Source organism: Oncorhynchus tshawytscha, linkage group LG13 (assembly GCF_018296145.1).
Source record: "Oncorhynchus tshawytscha isolate Ot180627B linkage group LG13, Otsh_v2.0, whole genome shotgun sequence".
In the NCBI taxonomy this organism is placed as follows: Eukaryota; Metazoa; Chordata; class Actinopteri; order Salmoniformes; family Salmonidae; genus Oncorhynchus; species Oncorhynchus tshawytscha.
Window position 1 is genome coordinate 61,565,958 of NC_056441.1, and position 20,287 is coordinate 61,586,244.

Sequence of the window (20,287 nt, forward strand, 5' to 3'; positions counted from 1 at the left end):
ATAGTCCACCATTCTACAGTGGAGGACACCTATGAGAAACACACGTACACACAATGACTATTGACAAAACAGTTAATAGTTTATTCTACCGGGTAATGTCATGTGTGGATAACTACTACCTGTCAACTGGCAATAAGAGGCTCTCCTCCACGTGAGCTAGTTACATTTCTCAACCGACTGACTAGTTCAACTTTAGAACAGTTACTCTGAAGGATATCTGTCTTTGTGAATAAAAAGTGTGTGTTTATCATTATTGAGTTTTATGCGGTGATATCGTCCACTGAATGACATTGTGTCCAGCAGGCCCAGGTTTTAGTAACGTTGTTCTTTTTCATGTCTTCCTTCCCTGGTATCTGACATTAATGGTTACGCATCACTGCTGTAGTTGTTGCATCAAAACAACCTAGAGAAGAAGTCTTTGTCCCAAATGACACCCTATTTCCTATTTAGTGCACTACTTTTGAACAAGGCCCATAGGGCTCTGGTCAAAAGTAGTGCACTATATAAGGAATAAGGTGTCATTTGGGGACGTAGGCAAAGTGTTATTACATTTTAGTAATTTAGCACACTCAATTAGCGCATTCTTAAGATATGTTATCAGAGTAATGTACTTAATGTAACTCCGTCTGATACACTTAGCTATTCTCTAGATTTTAGCCATGTTCAACAATGTTTTAAGATGACACAACTTAGGTCACTTTATGAGTAACAACAAATAAACAGTATTAAACAATGACATACTACATTTTTGTTGTAACAATTCATGTTTTTCTCTGCACAGAAATTTCAGATAGAGCAACTCTTATTGTGTTATGAGACTGACATCTTGCTTCAGTTTGTGTTTAAGTGTTTGTGATGATGGTAAACAGATGGGTAATCATAAGACCCGTATGTATCTCTTCCTCTTCTTCCCTACTTGCATATCTGGAGCCTTGAGTGGAAACTTGAAAACTAAGTTTTATCAATCATAACATTACCAGATGAATGTGACCCTACTTTGAGTAAAGATATAATGCTGTACATTGTTTGAATGGGAGTATTCTGGCTGTTGGACTCAACTACTTAGATGTGCTGCATTATTATAATTTTTTGGTTTGTGACTTTGAGCTATTTTTTGTATAATTTATTTCCTGGCAAATAAAAACTGTACTGTAAAGAGAGAGTCATCTCCACTGCTCTTGGTTTCCTTTGTCTTCTGATGTTTTTCTATAGACAGAGATGTACTTATCTATAGACATGTGTAGGACAGGCACAATTCAAAATGTTGTTCTTCCTCTCAGTGTACTTTGATAGTAGCCCTCCTGAAGCATACCAATGCCCCTTTTAAGAAGTCAGAAACTTTATGGAACAGAAGATAGTGTGATGATTGCCCATTGAGATATATATATATATATTTAAAGTTTAATTGGCCTGCTATGTATGGAACGCTGTTTGGGTCTTTGTGTGTCAAAAAAGATACACAAGTAACACAGTTCTATTATAGAATGTTGTGTGTTCTGAATTTGCACGTGCAAGCCAAGCACCACCACTACTATAAGTAGCACTGTCAAAGCTGTACAAAAAAGTCTGCAAACACCGGCCACGAACGATGTGTTTACAATACCGCGTTGGTAATAAAGCATTACTTGTTCAACCGCAACTTCTGGGCTAGCTAGCTAGCTTTAGCTTGGTACCTAGCTAGCACCATACAACCAGCCTGAAAACAATGAACAGTAGAAACTGCAGTCATTTTCATTATTCTTAGCAATGATTTAGGAATCCTTGTGATTAAGTATTAGCTAGGTAGCCACTTGTTGTTCGCCTATTGAAATTGAATTTAAATTCATAAAAATAAATAGCGAGCCAGCTACTTAACCCTGTTGCCCAAAGCTAACGTTATAAACAACCAGCTAATTTCATCTGGCTCGACTGGACCGGGTTATGTGTTGTGAAGCTAGCCACAATAAGGATTAAGCACAATCATGGAATTTGCAGTTTGCCTTCAAAATAAAAGTACCTCTGAAAGTGATTCAGACGGTTACAATTGGAGGAATCATGCCATATTTAGACTAGATAATGTTATCAATGTTGGAATGTGAAGAAATGAAATGGCGTACCAGTCTACTAGGTGACACCCACAGAACACAACTGTGTCGAGTTTAAATGTGGCTCAATTCACAGTTGTTTCAGAGTCCCACAATAAGAGCTACGACGCTAATGTTCTCTGGGTGTCACTGAGTAGACTGATACCCCATGTCATTGATCCACAATCCATAGGTAAGGCTGTACAGTGAAATAAGTATGCCCCCAATGCAATTCTAAAGTATAACACATCCAGTGTGATTTAAACTGATTATTGTCAAATTAACAAATTATTGTTTTATAATGATTTTATGTAACAACATTCCAACCTCGTTTAGCATGATCTATTCAATTATGGCATAATTCTACTATTTGTGTTAATTTGCATCACTGTCAATTACATACTTTTATTTTGAAGGCTAACCGCAAAGTCCACTATTGTGGCTAGCTTCACAAAGATTGGTCAGACCACCATTAATCTAATAAGAACTGCTTTATAAATTCGGGTTATTTTAGATGATGACACCTAGCTATATAGTTAGCTAGCTAACTATAGCTACTGAATTCAGATTAGGTCGTTTTGCTGTATTTTTGGGGAAGAACATTGTTTGAGTCCATGAGCTGGCTGGCTTTCTTTTATGTCCAGCGCTGTAGGTGCGCGAGTCAACTTTACTAGCAACATAGCATACGTATCGATGAATCAAATCAAAATGTATTGGTCACATACACATGGTTAGCAGATGTTAATGCGAGTGTAGCGAAAAGCTTATGCCCTCTAGTTCCGACCATGCAGTAATATTTCACAACAACTACCTTTTACAAACAAGTGTAAAGGAATTAATAAGATAATGTACATATAAATATATGGATGAGCGATGGCCGAACGGCATAGGCAAGATGCAGTAGATGGTATAGAGTACAGTATATACATATGTGATGAGTAATGTATGGTATGCAAACATTATATAAAGTGGCATTGTTTAAAGTGACTAGTGATACATTTATTACATCCAATTTGTAATTATTAAAGTGGCTAGAGATTTGAGTCAGTATGTTGGCAGCAACCACTCAATGTTAGTGATGGCTGTTTAACAGTCTGATGGCCTTGAGATAGAAGCTGTTTTTCAGTCTCGGTCCCAGCTTTGAATCGTTGTGAGATGTGAAATACGAGTGACAGTGTAAATAATGTGTAATAACTACGAACAAAAAATAATGAACGGATCAAATTATTATGTGACGTGCAGTCATATTCAGGTCCTGACTGGTCAACAACCTTATTTGACACGTTAAAAATAGTGTTATTTGACGTCTGTTTTGACACGCAAAGATACTTCACACTGTAGGGACATGTGGGGAAAAGAGATAAACTGAGAAACAGGCAGACCTGAGGTATTCGTCATTTCTGGTAGAGGGAGGAAGGGGGGCGTTTTATTTATACATAATCGTTAGTTATTTTATATTTCTTACCAATTTCATGCGTTCGATATTATTTTTAATCAAGTACGGTAAAGTACATATTCGAATAATTCGACCTGCAATTTGATTTATTTCCATAGCTAGTACGACTCGATCGCGCACCCATTGAAATCATGTGGTACGTTCCATAGCTCTCTGTTGCCCCGGAAGAAAGCAGTTCGCTTTACCACTTGGAAAGTGATCAGCTCGCGAGGTTGCAACCGTGAAAGTACATGATCTACTCGCATAAAAGAAACACAACTCTTGGAATCCAAGGTTTGCATAAAATATTCACATACTTTTAATATCCAAAACGGTGTTGTATATCCCCCCTTGGGTGGATGCACTGACGTAAACCTGTGGCAAATATTTGGCTAGATACGTTAGCCAACAACGGCTACATATGTTTTCTGACTTGTTGAGAAACTAAGTTTAGCATTCCAGCTAATCGTTTCCATTGTTTTGGTCGAATTCGATTGATCTCTTTACCCAGTGTATTCTAGCTAACCTTAGCTAGACATGCTAGTTAAATACAGCCTTCTTTGCCGGTCCCACGCATTCGACTGTTGGCTTTTGAACGTCATCGTGACAGAAATAACCTGCGAACTGGCTAGCTAAAGTATCTGACTGTTAGCTACCCGCGTTAGTTGGCTAGCTAGCTAATTAGCTTAATTTTTAGTTAACTCGAACTAGCTAGCTATCTTTCTTGACAACAACAAAAAAGCAACGCCCCAGTGTGTGTATTGGCGTAATCTTTATGCAGATAATTAATTTTGTGGTTAAGATGATTAATCACATGTATAGTCCTGATTCAGCCAGAACAACAACGTTGTTTGCTTCACTAAGCTAGCTAACTTACTAACGTTAGTAGGTCATTGATTGCCAAATAACGTTGATCCATTAATTTTACATTTGAAACCTTGCATCGTTTGGAAAGGTTCGTAAACAAGCATTTCGCTGTAAAGTCTACACCTGTTGTATTTGGCTCATGTGATGAATTACATTTTATTTCGAAAAGCAATGCATGTTGTAAGCTACCTGTCTAGTTAGCCTTTGCAATCGCAGTTAAGTTGGCTAGCCGCTAGCTAACATTAGTACTCTGACAATATTTCATATGACAGGTCTAGCCTATCTTTTTAAAAATTGGATTTGATAACAACCGCTATAACGTACTTTGGCATTGTATTATAGTTCATATTTAGACTAATATTTCGACTATCTAGCTAGTTACCCAGTGCAGTGGGTTTCTGAATGTTTCGCATCGTTCGGCATTACGGTGACGCAGTTATTCTGACCAGCGTTGTTTAACGTTAGTTAGCACCTACAACAATAACTGGGAGATACTCCTGCATGTGTGTCGATGCATATCGCTATTTGTTGTAGTTCTGTGTGCTTTAACTGGGTGACTAACGTTAACTATTAGAATAGCGATCATTGATATGTCTGCTGTCTGTACATTAAAGAATCCGGTAGAAATGTAACTTTAGATAACTAGACTATCAAAGTAACTTTGATGAAATCTGGCCGCTAGCTCTGATTTTACAATATCCGGTTATTTCACGTTTATTTATCAGCTTCAAACAGAAAGGTCCACAGGTCTCGAGAACCCAAGGGGGGTATACCCATCTACCTACCCAGTGGTGTAGTGGGGGCTATGTGTCCTCCCCTTCATCTACACTGATTGAAGTGGATTTAACAAGTGACATCAATAAGGGATCATAGCCTGGATTCACTTGGTCAGTCATGGAAAGAGCAGGTGTTCTTACTATTTTGTTCACTCAATGTATTCACATGTCCGCCGCACACAGCCTAGTTTCAGCAAGAGACTGGTTGTCGCCTGGAGCATCTCACAAAATAACGACATCAGTAGCTGGTAGGTAGGAAAGACATTTCAATTCAGGATATCTACTAGTAAATGCTAACTAAGGAAACAATGGGTATGCAAACCAGGTATTGAAAATGTTTTGTCTGAAGTCCTGGTTGAATCTTTGCCTTGCAATTCAGTTATCATGCGCTGTTTGAATGAACATTTCTGAAGCCTTTCCTAAAAAGTCTACCCAATTAAATGTTGACTGCAAAGTACGCCTACCTGGCAGAATGATATCTATGATTTGTATCAATTGGGAGGGCATTTGTTTTGCAAACTCTTACATCGCATGTACTCTACTGTAGGCCTACATTGTGTGCAGGAACACCGCTAGCCAAATGGTCCCTTGCTAGGTGTACAATTTAATAAAGGGCAACTACACCCTCCTCCAAAATATGATTTGATATTCCCAGACCTCATAAATGGTCTCCTGGTGTGGTTTAAGCATTGTTGTAGACTAGGAACATGCAATTTTTGTTGTTTTTCTATCAAGAATTGTGATTTTGAGAGGAAAACTCAAACTATTGGAGAACATTGAATTTTCAGCACAGTGCGCCTTTCCTTTTAGATAATTAGAGTGTACCCACTTCTCCAGACACCACTGCAGCTACTGTCTATTGAATGGGCTACGGTCCACATAACTTATGGACCAGATAGCAGCTAGCCAATTATTAACAACACATGCATTGGATGAGATCTGTTTGTTTAGACTAGGTAGCTGCTTCGATATACAGCCAACTGGCTAACATTAAACATAGGAGTTATCTGATTTGTGGTTTACGCCTTGTCTGGCGCACAACCCCGAATACCACTTACACAAGACGAAGCTAGCTTGCCAGTATATTAGCTACTATGTCATCTCAACTCTCCCTCCCGCTCGCTCTCTCTCTGTCTGTCGCTGTAGGATAGTACACAGTGTTCGTACTGGCTGAGGAGACAGACCTACAGACGGTATCACAGACACTGGACAGATTTGTAAGTTAACAGACTCATGAGTGAACTATTGGGATAACTCAGTACTGTAGCTAGATAGCTAGTTGAGCCACTGCCAGAGCAGGGGCATTCTGAGAGTTGATTAGCTATGTGATGTGACCATACTGTCTTGTCTTTATGTATGCTTTATAATGTTATGGTACTATGTAGTTTATCACCTCAAGTCTCACTGTAAACTGTGTTTTTATTATAGAATCTTATAGATTTGAATGGACAAGGAGACCAGAAATACATAGGTACTTCTCCTATATACTATCTGTAAATAGTATACTGTTTATGGTATGGCTCTCAGCTCGGTGAGCTGACAGACTCGGTGTGTGTGTGTGTGGACCCAGCCCAGCTAGTTAACCCGTGTGGAAACTCTGCGATGCCTGTGAAGAAAAAGAGGAAGTCTTCAGGGTCAGATGACCCGGGACTCAGGAAGTGTAAAATCACCTGGTGAGGAACCCTTCCTCACCCACCACCCGTCACCTCTCCTGTTCCTCACCTCTCCTGTTCCTCACCTCTCCTGTTCCTCACCTCTCCTGTTCCTCACCTCTCCTGTTCCTCACCTCTCCTGTTCCTCACCTTTCCTGCTTTTCACCTTTCCTGCGTCTCACCTCTCCTGTTCCTCACCTCTCCTGCTCCTCACCACTTCTTCCACCATCCTTCACTATTGGATGTTTGGTCTTTTTCCTCCACACACCCCATTTCATGATTCCCACCCCTTAAAAACCTGCTGTAGTGGAACTCTGCCTCACCCAACCGTTCTACTGTAGACCTTCCTTCTCCTCACCCATTCCACCGTATGTGTGTGTTGCAGCTGCTGCTTGCTGGCTTTGCTCTGTGCAGTGAGCCTTGCTGCTTGACTGGGGAACTCAACACTCAGCACATATTTGTCCCATTATGCAGCACAGACCTCAGTCAGTCCACAGGAAAGGAAAGAGGGAGGAGTGTGTGTGACACTGAATATCCTAAGAACTCCTCATGCATGTGTCTGAGTCTGTTTAGTGACCATGTTCTATCCTGTGGTGTAGTTTCTGACTGTGTTCTATCCTGTGTGGTGTAGTTTCTGACTGTGTTCTATCCTGTGTGGTGTAGTTTCTGACTGTGTTCTATCCTGTGTGGTGTAGTTTCTGACTGTGTTCTATCCCGTGTGGTGTAGTTTCTGACTGTGTTCTGTCCCGTATGGTGTAGTTTCTGACTGTGTTCTGTCCCGTGTGGTGTAGTTTCTGACTGTTCTGACCCGTGTGGTGTAGTTTGACTGTGTTCTATCCCGTGTGGTGTAGTTTCTGACTGTGTTCTGTCCCGTGTGGTGTAGTTTCTGACTGTGTTCTGTCCTGTGTGGTGTAGTTTCTGACTGTGTTCTGTCCTGTGTGGTGTAGTTTCTGACTGTGTTCTATCCCGTGTGGTGTAGTTTCTGACTGTGTTCTGTCCCGTGTGGTGTAGTTTCTGACTGTGTTCTGTCCCGTGTGGTGTAGTTTCTGACTGTGTTCTGTCCCTGTGTGGTGTAGTTTCTGACTGTTCTGTCCCGTGTGGTGTAGTTTCTGACTGTGTTCTGTCCCGTGTGGTGTAGTTTCTGACTGTGTTCTGTCCCATGTGGTGTAGTTTCTGACTGTTCTGTCCCGTGTGGTGTAGTTTCTGACTGTGTTCTATCCCGTGTGGTGTAGTTTCTGACTGTGTTCTGTCCCGTGTGGTGTAGTTTCTGACTGTGTTCTGTCCCGAGTGGTGTAGTTTCTGACTGTGTTCTGTCCTGTGTGGTGTAGTTTCTGACTTTGTTCTATCCTGTGTGGTGTAGTTTCTGACTGTGTTCTATCCTGTGTGGTGTAGTTTCTGACTGTGTTCTATCCTGTGTGGTGTAGTTTCTGACTGTGTTCTATCCTGTGTGGTGTAGTTTCTGACTGTGTTCTATCCTGTGTGGTGTAGTTTCTGACTGTGTTCTATCCTGTGTGGTGTAGTTTCTGCAGACCTCAGGCTCCAGGCCGGTTGATCAGCCCAGAGGACCAGTTCTCCAATAAGAAATGTCTGGCCTGGTTCTACGAGTACACAGGTACAGTGCCTTCAGAAAGTATCCATGCCTAGTTAAAGGTTAAATAAAAATTCCACATTTTGTTATGTTACAGCCTGAATTCAAAATTGAATAACTATATATTTTTCTCACCCATCTGTATTGAAAATTAAATATCTCATTTACATAAGTATTCACACCCCTGAGTCGATTACATGTTAGACAATCACCTTTGGCAGCGATTACAGCTATGAACAATGTTCTCTCTCCAAGTAGGCTACTGTTGCTATTTGATCATAATGTAGGCCTATCAGAGTGGTCTACCATAGAAAACAATGTAGAAAATACATCCCATAACATGTTTACATGGAAATAGCTGTTCCTTCATTCAGCCTACAGTAGCAGACAATGTGTGGTGTTCAATGTATATAAACTGAAATAAAATAAACAACTTTTAAGGATGGACATTAACCTGTTTATCCACTTGTCCTTCAGACAAGGTGACTGAAAATGTTGTGGTGTTTGATGCAAGAAACCACTATTCCCTTACCATTATTACAGAGAATCAGACAAATTATGCTACCCTCTGCCTATTTTCTACTTAGCTTATTCAAGCCTGTCTCAAAATACGACACTGCCCCTTTAAGACAGAAAAAAAGCTCTTTATGCAACTTGCTTTTGAAAGATGTGCTCTTACAGGAAGCAACCACTCCCCCACTGCTGACTAGAAATAACTGGGCTAAAACTGACTTACTAAAAAATGTACACATCTGGCTACATGCAGCTCTTGCTTTGATCTCAAAACAAGTGTATCTACTCCCGACCACTTATGCTGTAAACACAGTTCAAAGTGAATGGAACAGCTCCATATATGGCAACGGTCTATTTGCATATAGGGATACTGCAACTCTGATTGGCTATGGCGCACCGGTCTGTGTAGAGTATGGGCCTGAGTCATGCTTGTCAATGCAATAGAATCCTACTCTGTGCTCTACCTACAAGAAAATGTCTTACATAGTTCGTTTTGTTTCAGTATATTGCGTTGATTCGATCACAATTCGCACAGTAGAGGGAAACGTTGAAATAGTTAACTAACGGGAGCTGCGAGTCTGCACGCAGTTTAGAGGGAACATTGTCTGTGAGTCTTTCTGGTTAAGTCTCTAAAAGTTTTGCACACCTGGATTGTACAGTATTTGCACATTCTTTTTTAAATTCTTAAAACTTTGTCAAGTTGGTTGTTAATTATTGCGAGACAGCCATTTTCAAATCTTGCCATAGATTGAGCCAATTTAAGTCAAAACTAACCAGGCCACTCTGGAACATTCAATGTCGTCTTGGTAAGCAGCTCCAGTGTATATTTGGCATTGTGTTTTAGGTTATTGTCCTTCTGAAATGTGTGTTTTTCTCCCAGTGTCTGTTGGAAAGCAAACTGAACCAGATTTTCCTCTAGGCTTTTGCCTGTGCTTAGCTCTATTCTGTTTCTTTTTATTAAAAAAAAAACTCCCTAGTCCTTGACGATGACAAGCAGTACTACATAGAGCCATGACTACATGGAACTCTATTCCACATCAAATAACTGACGCAAGAAGTAAGATTAGATTTTTTTTTTAACTATTTAAAAAAACACCTTATGGAACAGCAGGGACTGTGAAGCAACACAGACACATGCATACACACACATGCACATGGATTTACTACTGTAGATATGTGGTGGAGTAGGGGCCCTGAGGGCACACATTGTGTTGTGAAATCTGTGAATGTATTGTAATGTTTTTTTAAATTGTATAAACTGCCTTATTCTTCTGGACCCAGGAAGAGTAGGTGCTGCCTTGGCAGTAACGAATGGGGATCCATAATAAATACAAATACCCATAACATGATGCAGCCACCACCATGCTTACATATATGAAGACTGGTACTCAGTGATGTGTTGTGTTGGATTTGCACCACACATAATGCTTTGTATTCAGGACATAGTTTATTTCTTTGCCAAATTATTTGCAGTTTTACTTTCGTTCCTTATAGCAAACAGGATGCATGTTTTGGAATATTTTTAATTCTGTACATTTTTCCTTATTTTTCCTTGTCATTTAGGTTAGCATTGTGGAGTAACTACAATGTTGTTGATTCATCCTCAGTTGTATCCTATCACAGCCATTAAACTCTGTAACTGTTTTAAAGTCACCCTTGGCCTTATGGTGAAATCCCTGAGCGGATTCCTTCCTCTCCGGCAACTGAGTTGGGAAGGACGCCTGTATCCTTGTAGTGACTGGGTGTGTTGATACACCATTCAACGTGTAATTAATAACGTCACCATTCTCAAAAGGGATATTCAATGTCTGCTTTAGTTTAACCCATCTACCAATAGGTGCCCTTCTTTGTGAGGCATTGGAAAACGTCCTTGGTTTTTGTGGTTGAATCTGTTTTAAATTTACTGCTCGACTGTGGGACTTTACAGGTAATTGTAAGGTACAGAGATGAGGTGGTCATTCAAAAGTAATGTTAAACACTATTGTTGCACAAAGAGTGAGTCCATGCAACCTATTGTGTGACTTATTTGAGTACTTCTCATATTTGTACTTCTGAACTTTATTTAGGCTTGCCATTACAAAGGGGTTGAATACTAATTGACTCGAGACATTTCAGCTTTTTATTCATTTGTAAAAATGTCTAAACATAATTCCACTTTGACATTATGGGATATTGTGTGTAGGCCAGTGACACGTCTCAATTTAATCGATTTTAAATTCAGTCTCTAACACGACAAAATGTGGGAAAAAGTCAAGGGGTGTGAATACTTTCTGAAGGCACTGTATGTCATGATGATCACAGATAGAAAAATAAGATGGCCGATTAACTTGGCTACACACTCAGGACTCTTTTTAAATTGCAAGGAACTCTGAAGCTGATTATTGGTCACTAAGTATTGAGTCATTTATACCATTTTGTGTGTGTTTTTGTACCTGCTTCCTGTGTACCAGGTCCAGATGAGGTGTTGGGTCCAGAGGGGATGGAGAAGTTCTGTGAAGACATTGGAGTGGAACCAGAAAACGTTAGTCTTCCTCGTCTTTTCTCTTCATCCATCCATCGTTGATAATTATGATGCATGTTCTCTCCCTCCCCGCTCTCCATCTTTCTCTTTTTCAGATAATTATGTTAGTTATAGCCTGGAAACTAGAAGCTCCAAATATGGGATTTTTCACTAAGGAGGAGTGGCTTAAGGGAATGACTTTACTACAGTGAGTAACCTTGATTTACCACATCGCATGTCTATGTTCCTGATGCTTCTCACTCTATAGGTGTGACTGGGAAACCGTGTGTGTTAGTGACACTACACACCCCCCTCCCCCTATAGGTGTGACTGGGAAACCATGTGTGTTAGTGACACTACACACCCCTCCCCTATAGGTGTGACTGGGAAACCATGTGTGTTAGTGACACTACACCCCCTATAGGTGTGACTGGGAAACCATGTGTGTTAGTGACACTACACCCCCTACCTATAGGTATATGACTGGGAAATCATGTGTGTTAGTGACACTACACCCCCTCTCTATAGGTATATGACTGGGAAATCATGTGTGTTAGTGACACTACACCCCCTCCCTATAGGTATATGACTGGGAAATCATGTGTGTTAGTGACACTACACCCCCTATAGGTATGACTGGGAAACCATGTGTGTTAGTGACACTACACCCCCTGTAGGTGTGACTGGGAAACCATGTGTGTTAGTGACACTACACCCCCTATAGGTGTGACTGGGAAATCATGTGTGTTAGTGACACTACACCCCCTGTAGGTGTGACTTGGAAACCGTGTGTGTTAGTGACACTACACCCCCTGTAGGTGTGACTTGGAAACCATGTGTGTTAGTGACACTACACCCCCTATAGGTGTGACTGGGAAACCATGTGTGTTAGTGACACTACACCCCCTATAGGTGTGACTTGGAAACCATGTGTGTTAGTGACACTACACCCCCTATAGGTGTGACTGGGAAACCATGTGTGTTAGTGACACTACACCCCCTATAGGTGTGACTGGGAAATCATGTGTGTTAGTGACACTGACACGCCGCTATAGGTGTGACTGGGAAACCATGTTTGTTAGTGACACTACACCCCCTATAGGTGTGACTGGGAAACCATGTTTGTTAGTGACACTACCCCCCATAGGTGTGACTGGGAAACCATGTTTGTTTGTGACCCCCTGACCCCCCTATAGGTGTGACTGGGAAACCATGTTTGTTTGTGACCCCCCATAGGTGTGACTGGGAAACCCCCCCTATAGGTGTGACTGGGAAACCATGTTTGTTTGTGACCCCCCTATAGGTGTGACTGCATAGAGAGGTTACAGGGGAAACTGGACTACCTTCGCAATCATCTCAACGACACGATCATCTTTAAAAACATCTACAGATACGCCTTTGACTTTGCCAGGGTGAGTCCTCATTCACTGGTTCACAGTCAGGAAATGGTTTGACCTCCTAAGAAGAGAGTAGAGGGTCTGGTTGCATTTGGAAAGTATTCAGACCCCTTTTCCCACATTTTGTTACAGCCTTGTTTTTAAATGGATTAAATCGTCTCCCCCCTCTCAATATACACACAATACCCTATAAAGACCAAGAAAAAAAATGGATTTTAGAAATGTTTGCAAATGTATAAAATATTTAAAAAACTGGAATCACATTTACATATGTACTTTGATGGTCCTGAGCGCTCTAGAGCAGGTTTTCATCAAGGATCTCTGTACTTTGCCCCATTCATCTTTCCCTTGATCCTGACTAGTCTCCCAGTCCCTGCTGATGAAAAACATCCTCATAGCATGATGCTGCCACCACCATGCTTCACCGTAGGGATGGTGCCAGGTTTCCTCCAGACGTGACGCTTGGCATTCAGGCCAAAGAGTAAAATCTTGGTTTCATCAGACCAGATAATCTTGTTTATCATGGTCTGAGAGTCCTTTAGGTGCCCTTTGGGAAACTCCAAGTGGGCTGTTATGTTCCTTTACTGAGGAGTGGCTTCCCTCTGGCCACTACCATAAAGGCCTAATTGGTGGAGTGCTGGTTGTCCTTCTGGTAAGGTTCTCCCATCTCCACAGAGGAACTCTGGAACTATGTCAGAGTGACCATCGGGTTCTTGGTCACCTACCTGACATTGGCCCTTCTCCCCCGGTTGCTCAGTTTGGCCGGGCAGCCAGTCCTGGGGTCTGAGTCTCTACACGGGGCCTCTGGGTGTCCAGGGGGCTGGCAATGGCAGCAGTCATGATGGTGGTGCAGACAGCTCTAGGAAGAGTCTTGGTGGTTCTTAACTTCTTCCATTTAAAAATGATTGAGGCCACTGTGCTCTTGGGGACCTTCAATCCTGCAGACATTTTTTGGTACCCTTCCCCAGATCTGTGCCTCGACACAATCCTGTCTCGGAGCTCTACGGACAATTCCTTTGACCTCATGGCTTGGTTTTTGCTCTCTTGTAGAGCCTTTCCTAATCATGTCCAATCAATTGAATTTACCACAGGTGGTCTCCATCAAGTTGTAAAAACATCTCAAGGATGATCAATGGAAACAGGATGCACCTGAGCTCAATTTCAAATCTCATAGCAAAGGGCTGAATACTTATCATGTAAGGTATCTGTTTTTTATTTTTAATACATTTGCAAAAAAAGCCTGTTTTCCCTTTGTCATGGGGTATTGTGTGTAGATTGATGAGGAAAAAACGTAATTTAATCAAAAGGCTGTAACGTAACAAAATGTCTGAATGCATACATTACCTCTTCCTCTTTCTCTCTTACCCCTCCCCCTGACTCTCTGTTCTCTCCCCTTCTCCCCCCCCCCAGGATAAGGACCAGAGGAGTCTGGACATGGACACAGCTAAGTCCATGCTAGGGTTGCTACTGGGGAGAACATGGCCACTCTTCCCTGTCTTCAACCAGTTTCTGGAGGTAACACACACCCTATGCTGAACACAAATGTGTTGTCCCTGCACTGACTCCCTCCTAATATCGATCTCCTTTCTCCTCCCCCTATCCCCGCTCCTTTATTGTCTCTTCCTCTATTTTCTCTCCTCCCCTGCAGCAGTCCAAGTACAAGGTGATGAATAAGGACCAGTGGTATAACGTCTTAGAGTTCAGTCGTACAGTCAGCACAGACCTCAGTAACTATGACGAGGATGGAGCCTGTGAGTACGTACACACACACTAAAGCATACAAAAACACATGAAAAAACACACACACACAGTCCGTCTAACACTACTCTCGCTCTCTCGCTCTCTCTCTGCAGGGCCGGTGTTATTGGATGAGTTTGTGGAGTGGCAGAAAGCTCGGCTGGCAGCGTTATAGCTGAGGACACACTCGCCAAACCGCAGAAGAGGAGAAAGAGAGAAGCTCACATGAAGATGTTCTCCCTCCGTTTGAAATATACAGAAACGGCACACACACTATAGAGAGATGGCACACACACACCTTCCATGGACTGTGCACACACACACCCATACGGTGTCACGGCGTGCAGATACACTTCCAGTGACGGCCTCTGCTTAGTGGGCCAAACAGTGAAGTCCTCTCTCTCTGAAGATAGTTTGTCAGTGTCAATTTAAGCAAGTTCAACAAGGAGAAAACAAACAAAAAACGAAACAAAAGGGGGAACTATTTTTCATATATATTGCATCTGTGGCCACAGTTCTCTAGCCATTGTTGTGAAGCTCGACTGGGGAATTTTTCGGTTTCCTTGAACATTTTTTCCCTTCATTTTTGAGTCTTACCTTGTTTATAGTATGTTTTCAGAACAAGAATAAAGAATGGAATTCAACCAAATATACTGGGCTGTGATTGGTACGACAAAATGAATCTTGTTTACCATACACTTGCTTGATGCTCATTGGGTCTGGTGGATCAACATGTCCTTAATGTGATTGTTTTAAATTAAAATGCTCAAAAAGAAACAGAACTTAGCAAATACCAATTTCTCAAGAAATAATTTTGCTAGGTCTGTCTGGAAGTGGTCTGAGTGGGGAGAAGAGAACTATGTTATTGGCAGAAAGGTTTGGAACTCTTTCTTATTGGTCTATTAACAAATTTACTGCCTGGTGATGTCACCAGACAGGCCAAAACTCCATCCCACCAAAACAGGTGGTCTTTTCGAACTGTTCTTGCACTAAAAGTACATGATCAGAATTTTCACAGTATTACTCCAGCCTCAGTATGGAAATATACACAGTGTAGAAAGCATTAAGAAAACTGTCCTAATATTGAGTTGCACCCCCTTTTGCCCTCAGAACAGTCTCAATTTGTCGTCGGGCATGGACTCTACAAGGTGTTGAAAGCATTCCAAAGGGATTGCTGTCTCATGTTGACTCCAATGTTTCCCACAGTTGTGTCAAGTTGGCTGGTTGCCCTTTGGGAGGTGGACCCATTCTTGATGCACACGGGAAACTGTTGAGCGTGGAAAAACCCAGCAGTGTTAGTTCTTGACAATTAAACTGGTGCGCCTGGCACCTACTACCATCTTTTGTCTTGCCCATTCACCCTCTGAATAGCACACATACACAATCCATGCCTCAAGGCTTAAAAATCCTTCTTTAACCTGTCTCCTCCCCTTCACCTACACTGATTTGAAGTGAATTTAACAAGTGACATCAATAAGGGATCATAGTTTTCACCTGGTCAATGTTTTGTACACTCAGTGTCTATAGAACACAGGGAAATCATGTTTTTTTTAACTGCCCTGGGCCTTTAACCCAATAGAAAGAACACGAAAAAGTCCCGAGCCAATAGCCATCGGCTTTATATTTAATCAATCACTTCCCTCTGAACACTTCCTCACATATTGTGTGTGTACCTCTAATTTGGAGCCCTGTCTTGCAGTTGTGTGATTCACTAAGCTCAAATAATGATGAAATAAATCATATTTTTTTGTTCACTCTTACATAGGCCAGACTATAGATGTTATTCCAGGCTTATTAGAGTTTTGCACAATTCTAACCTGGGGACAAGGTTAGAACCATATACACTGGGATTAACAACACAATCATCCAAGTTAACATGTATTTTTTTAGGTTTTATTTCCAATTACTTTAACAAAATATTAATGGAATCTGCTGGATTTGATGACAAGTCAAAATCTTAAATTTGTCTGGGAATTTGTGATTGAGTAAATGTTTTGCAATGGAGTGAAATGGCAAGGCACTATCTGTTAAAGTTGTCCAGTAAGAAACTCATTTTTGTCTGTTCCAAACTATTTTGGTACGGTGTGTCTGTATGCCCTATTGAACATGACCCTGATCTTTCTGCTTAGGGGCTGCATCTATCAAGACTAGGAGGGCTGACCTAGAAACAGTTTCGCGTTTTAATTCGTAATCATTAAGATTTATATGAACCGGTCAGGATGGGATCATTTATCAGCCGCCATACTGAGACGCTTTATGAATACAGGCCCAGATCTTGTATGTCACATCTCCAGTTGAAAGCCTGGTTTCTCCTGGCCCTGGGATGGACTGGCTGTATCCCTTTCGTCAGGGTCTGAGTCTCTACCCGGGGGGCTCTGGGTGTCGAGGGGGCTGGCGCTGGCAGCAGCCATGATGGTGTTGAGCCTGGTGAGGGACAGCGAGCACCGCTTGGACGGGGGGATAAGTACTGTTCTCTTCATGACATTTGCTCCTGAAGCTTCTCTGAGTTTTGGCCGGTGGAGATGGGCTGACTTTGTCCATGATAATGCTTGTTGTCGAGGCAGAGTTATCCTCATCCTCTTGTTCCACATCCTGCCGGAATGCCACGCTGACTGTTTCACCATGGTTACGATGTCCCTGTCCTAGCGACCGCTCCCAATTCACACACCTTAGGAGTGCTGGTAAAATGTATCTGTATTTAATGTTGATGATGTTTAAATGAGGGAGGTAAAGAGTGAATGCATGTGTGAGTCCCAAATGGCAACCTATTATATATGTCTTATTAACACAACATGGATGCCTTACAACAGTACTTACAGCTGGTAGGATGAGTGTAGTTTGTCCTCCGGTCAGTAGGAGGCAGTAGTACAGGCTGCTGTGGTGAGGAGAGGCAATGTGAATCTGCAGGCTACCATCTCGTTGCATAGTAACCACATCTTTCTGGTTGGCATGAAGACTGATGTTCAGGACCTGACCAAATGGGGTCTGTCAGTACTGAACTGCTCCTACACACACACCAGTATAACAGGGGTATGGGGACATTCCAAAAAGGTAGTCTTTTTTTTGTGTGCATTATCTCACTTGCATGTGTTGTGTTCATGCAGGGCAGTGTGAGGCTCCTCTCTTTGTGAACTCTGACCCTGGAGGTGTAGCTTAGGGTTTGACTGACCACACCCATACAGAGTGCTGAGCCAATCAGTACATACCCCGGAATTCTCCCCATCCCCACCACTACACACACACACAGAGTAAGGATAATGTTTCCCAGAGGACCCATGTTGAGTAACATGTTTTTATATTCCACAGAGAAATAATAAAGCAATCAACCGATCAATAAATTAACCAATCAAGTATCTGACATGCGTTCTCTTGGCATACTCCTTCATTAAAACACACAGGGTGAATAAGTAATAGCCTTGTGAAAAATTACATTTCAATACATTGCTCCTCATCATAATATCATTATGACTTACTGTGTAGTTTGTTCTAAGTGTATCTCCTACAACAAACCGTCTTCATTTAAACTAACACGTTAGACGTTTCATGTCCATCTCTCCCGTTGTCTGATGTGAATGTTGTCTTTCTTCAGTTCAGTAAAGTGCAGTTTCTCACATGACTCCGGTGACTCCAGTCCCTTAGTGTTAAACATTAATGACACAGCGCGACAGACAGACACTTCGCCACCTCGGTCACGGCCACTGGCAGTACATTACGCTGCGGTCCTTTTACCCGGTGGCCACAGGTGGGCGCTGCAGTACGGTAAATAGCAGAGACGTGAAAAACGTTGTTTCTAAACAAACTGTAACCTTATGCCGATTAAATTAAATTAAATTGTATTGGTGACATACACATGGTTAGCAGATGTTATTGCGAGTGTAGTGAAATTGCTTGTGCTTCTAGTTCCCGACAGTGCAGCAATATCTAACAAGTAATTGAACAATTTCACAACAACTACCCAATACACACAAATCTAAATAAAGGGATGGAATAAGGATATGTACATATAAATATATGGATGGGCCATGACCGACCAGTATAGATGAGATGCAATAGATGGTATAAAATACAGTATATACATCTGGGATGAGTAGCGCAAGATATGTAAAGTGAGTAGTGCAAGTTATTAAAGTGATATTAATAAATGATAAATCATATAATAATGATATTAATAAAGTGACGAGTGATCCATCTGTTAGAGTGGCCAAAGATTTCAAGTCTGTATGTAGGCAGCAGCCTCTCCGTGTTAGTGATGTCTGTTTAACAGTCTTGAGATAGAAACTATTTTTCAGTCTCTCGGTCCCAGCTCTGATGCACCTGTATTGGCCTCGCCTTCTGGATGGTAGCGGGGTGAACAGGCAGTGGCTCGGATGGTTGTTGGCCTTGATGATCTTTTTTGCCTTTCTGTGACATCGGGTGCTGTAGGTGTCCTAGAGGGTAGGTAGTTTGCCCCCCGGTGATGCGTTGTGCAGACTGCACCACCCTCTGGAGAGCCATGCAGTTGTGGGTGGTGCAGTTGCCATACCAGGAGGTGATACAGCCCGACAGGATGCTCTCAATTGTGCATCTGTAGAAGTTTGTGAGGGTTTTAGGTGACAAGCCAAATTTCTTCAGCCTCCTGAGGTTGAAGAGGCGCTGTTGCGCCTTCTTCACCACACTGTCGGTGTGGGTAAATCATTTCAGTTTGTCTGTGATGTGTGCGCCGAGGAACATGAAACTTTCCACCTTCTCCACTGCTGTCCCATCGATGTGGATAGGGGGGTGCTCCTTCTGCTGTTTCCTGAAGTACACAATCATCTCCTTTGTTTTGTTGACGTTGAGTGAGAGGTTGTTTTCCTGACACCACACTCCAAGTGCCCTCACCTCCTCCCTATAGACTGTCTCGTTGTTGTTGGTGATCAAGCCTACTACTGTTGTGTTGTCTGCAAACTTGATGATCGAGTTGGAGGCGTGCATGGCCACACAGTCATGGGAGAACAGGGAGTACAGGAGGGGGCTGAGCATGCACCCTTTTGGGGCCCCAGTGTTGAGGATCAGCACAATGGTGGCCATCTTGAAGCATGTGGGGACAGCAGACTGGGATAGGGAAAGTGTTACATTGTTTCCAGACTGGCAAATTGATTAATCTGCTGCATACTGGCTGCAATTTGATTTGTGCACACAGGCAGCCCAATTCTTTAATTGTTTCCACTAATTCTTCTTTTGACCGATCACATCAGATCTTTTCACATTAGAGCTTTTTCAGATCTGATTGGCCAAGAGACCAATTAGTGAAAAAGATCAGAATTGGGCTGCCTGTGTGAACCCAGCCTAAACGCATGCCACTGTGCCATCAGACATACATCTTCGAAAACATTGTACAGCAACATTCTATCTTTCTTTGTGCGTTCTGAAACGAATTAGACCTAATTCTGGAGAAAAATAAAATATTGAGTTTGCATGTTGCTTTAGTTACAATTCTTTATGAAGAGTAAGGTGACGAGTTTTGTCCAGAATCAAAAGATAATTATAAACTGGATGGTTCAAGCCCTGAATGCTGAATGGCTGCCTGCCGTGATATATCAGACCATATACCATTTATTTTTATGATCCTATTACGTTGGTAACCAGTTTATAATAGCAATAAGGCACCTGGAGGGTTTGTGATATATGGCCAATATACCACGGCTAAGGGCTGAATCCAGGCACTCCCCGTCGCAAGTAAGAACAGCCCGTGGTATATTGGCCATATACCACACCCCCTCGTGCCTTATTGATTTAAC

At 42.0% G+C, this 20,287-nt stretch overlaps 1 protein-coding gene across 10 annotated transcripts; it reads left to right on the forward strand.

Moving 5' to 3' along the window:
• Positions 1–3,490: 3,490 nt before the first annotated feature.
• Positions 3,491–15,177, forward strand: LOC112234007 (DCN1-like protein 5). 10 transcript variants are annotated; one of them, XM_042296099.1, is made up of 11 exons: positions 3,491–3,792; positions 6,288–6,358; positions 6,570–6,612; positions 6,712–6,814; positions 8,314–8,405; positions 11,345–11,415; positions 11,511–11,602; positions 12,698–12,806; positions 14,202–14,306; positions 14,440–14,546; positions 14,645–15,177. In XM_042296099.1, the coding sequence occupies exons 4-11, from the start codon at positions 6,744–6,746 to the stop codon at positions 14,661–14,663; spliced, it is 666 nt and encodes a 221-aa protein (XP_042152033.1). In that variant the 5' UTR covers positions 3,491–3,792; positions 6,288–6,358; positions 6,570–6,612; positions 6,712–6,743; the 3' UTR covers positions 14,664–15,177. The 10 variants fall into 10 exon arrangements, with proteins under 10 accessions (XP_042152033.1, XP_042152034.1, XP_042152035.1 ...); XM_042296096.1 differs by having other exon boundaries at positions 3,494–3,792; positions 14,440–14,542; XM_042296101.1 differs by lacking the exon at positions 8,314–8,405 and having other exon boundaries at positions 3,492–3,792; positions 14,440–14,542.
• Positions 15,178–20,287: the final 5,110 nt, after the last annotated feature.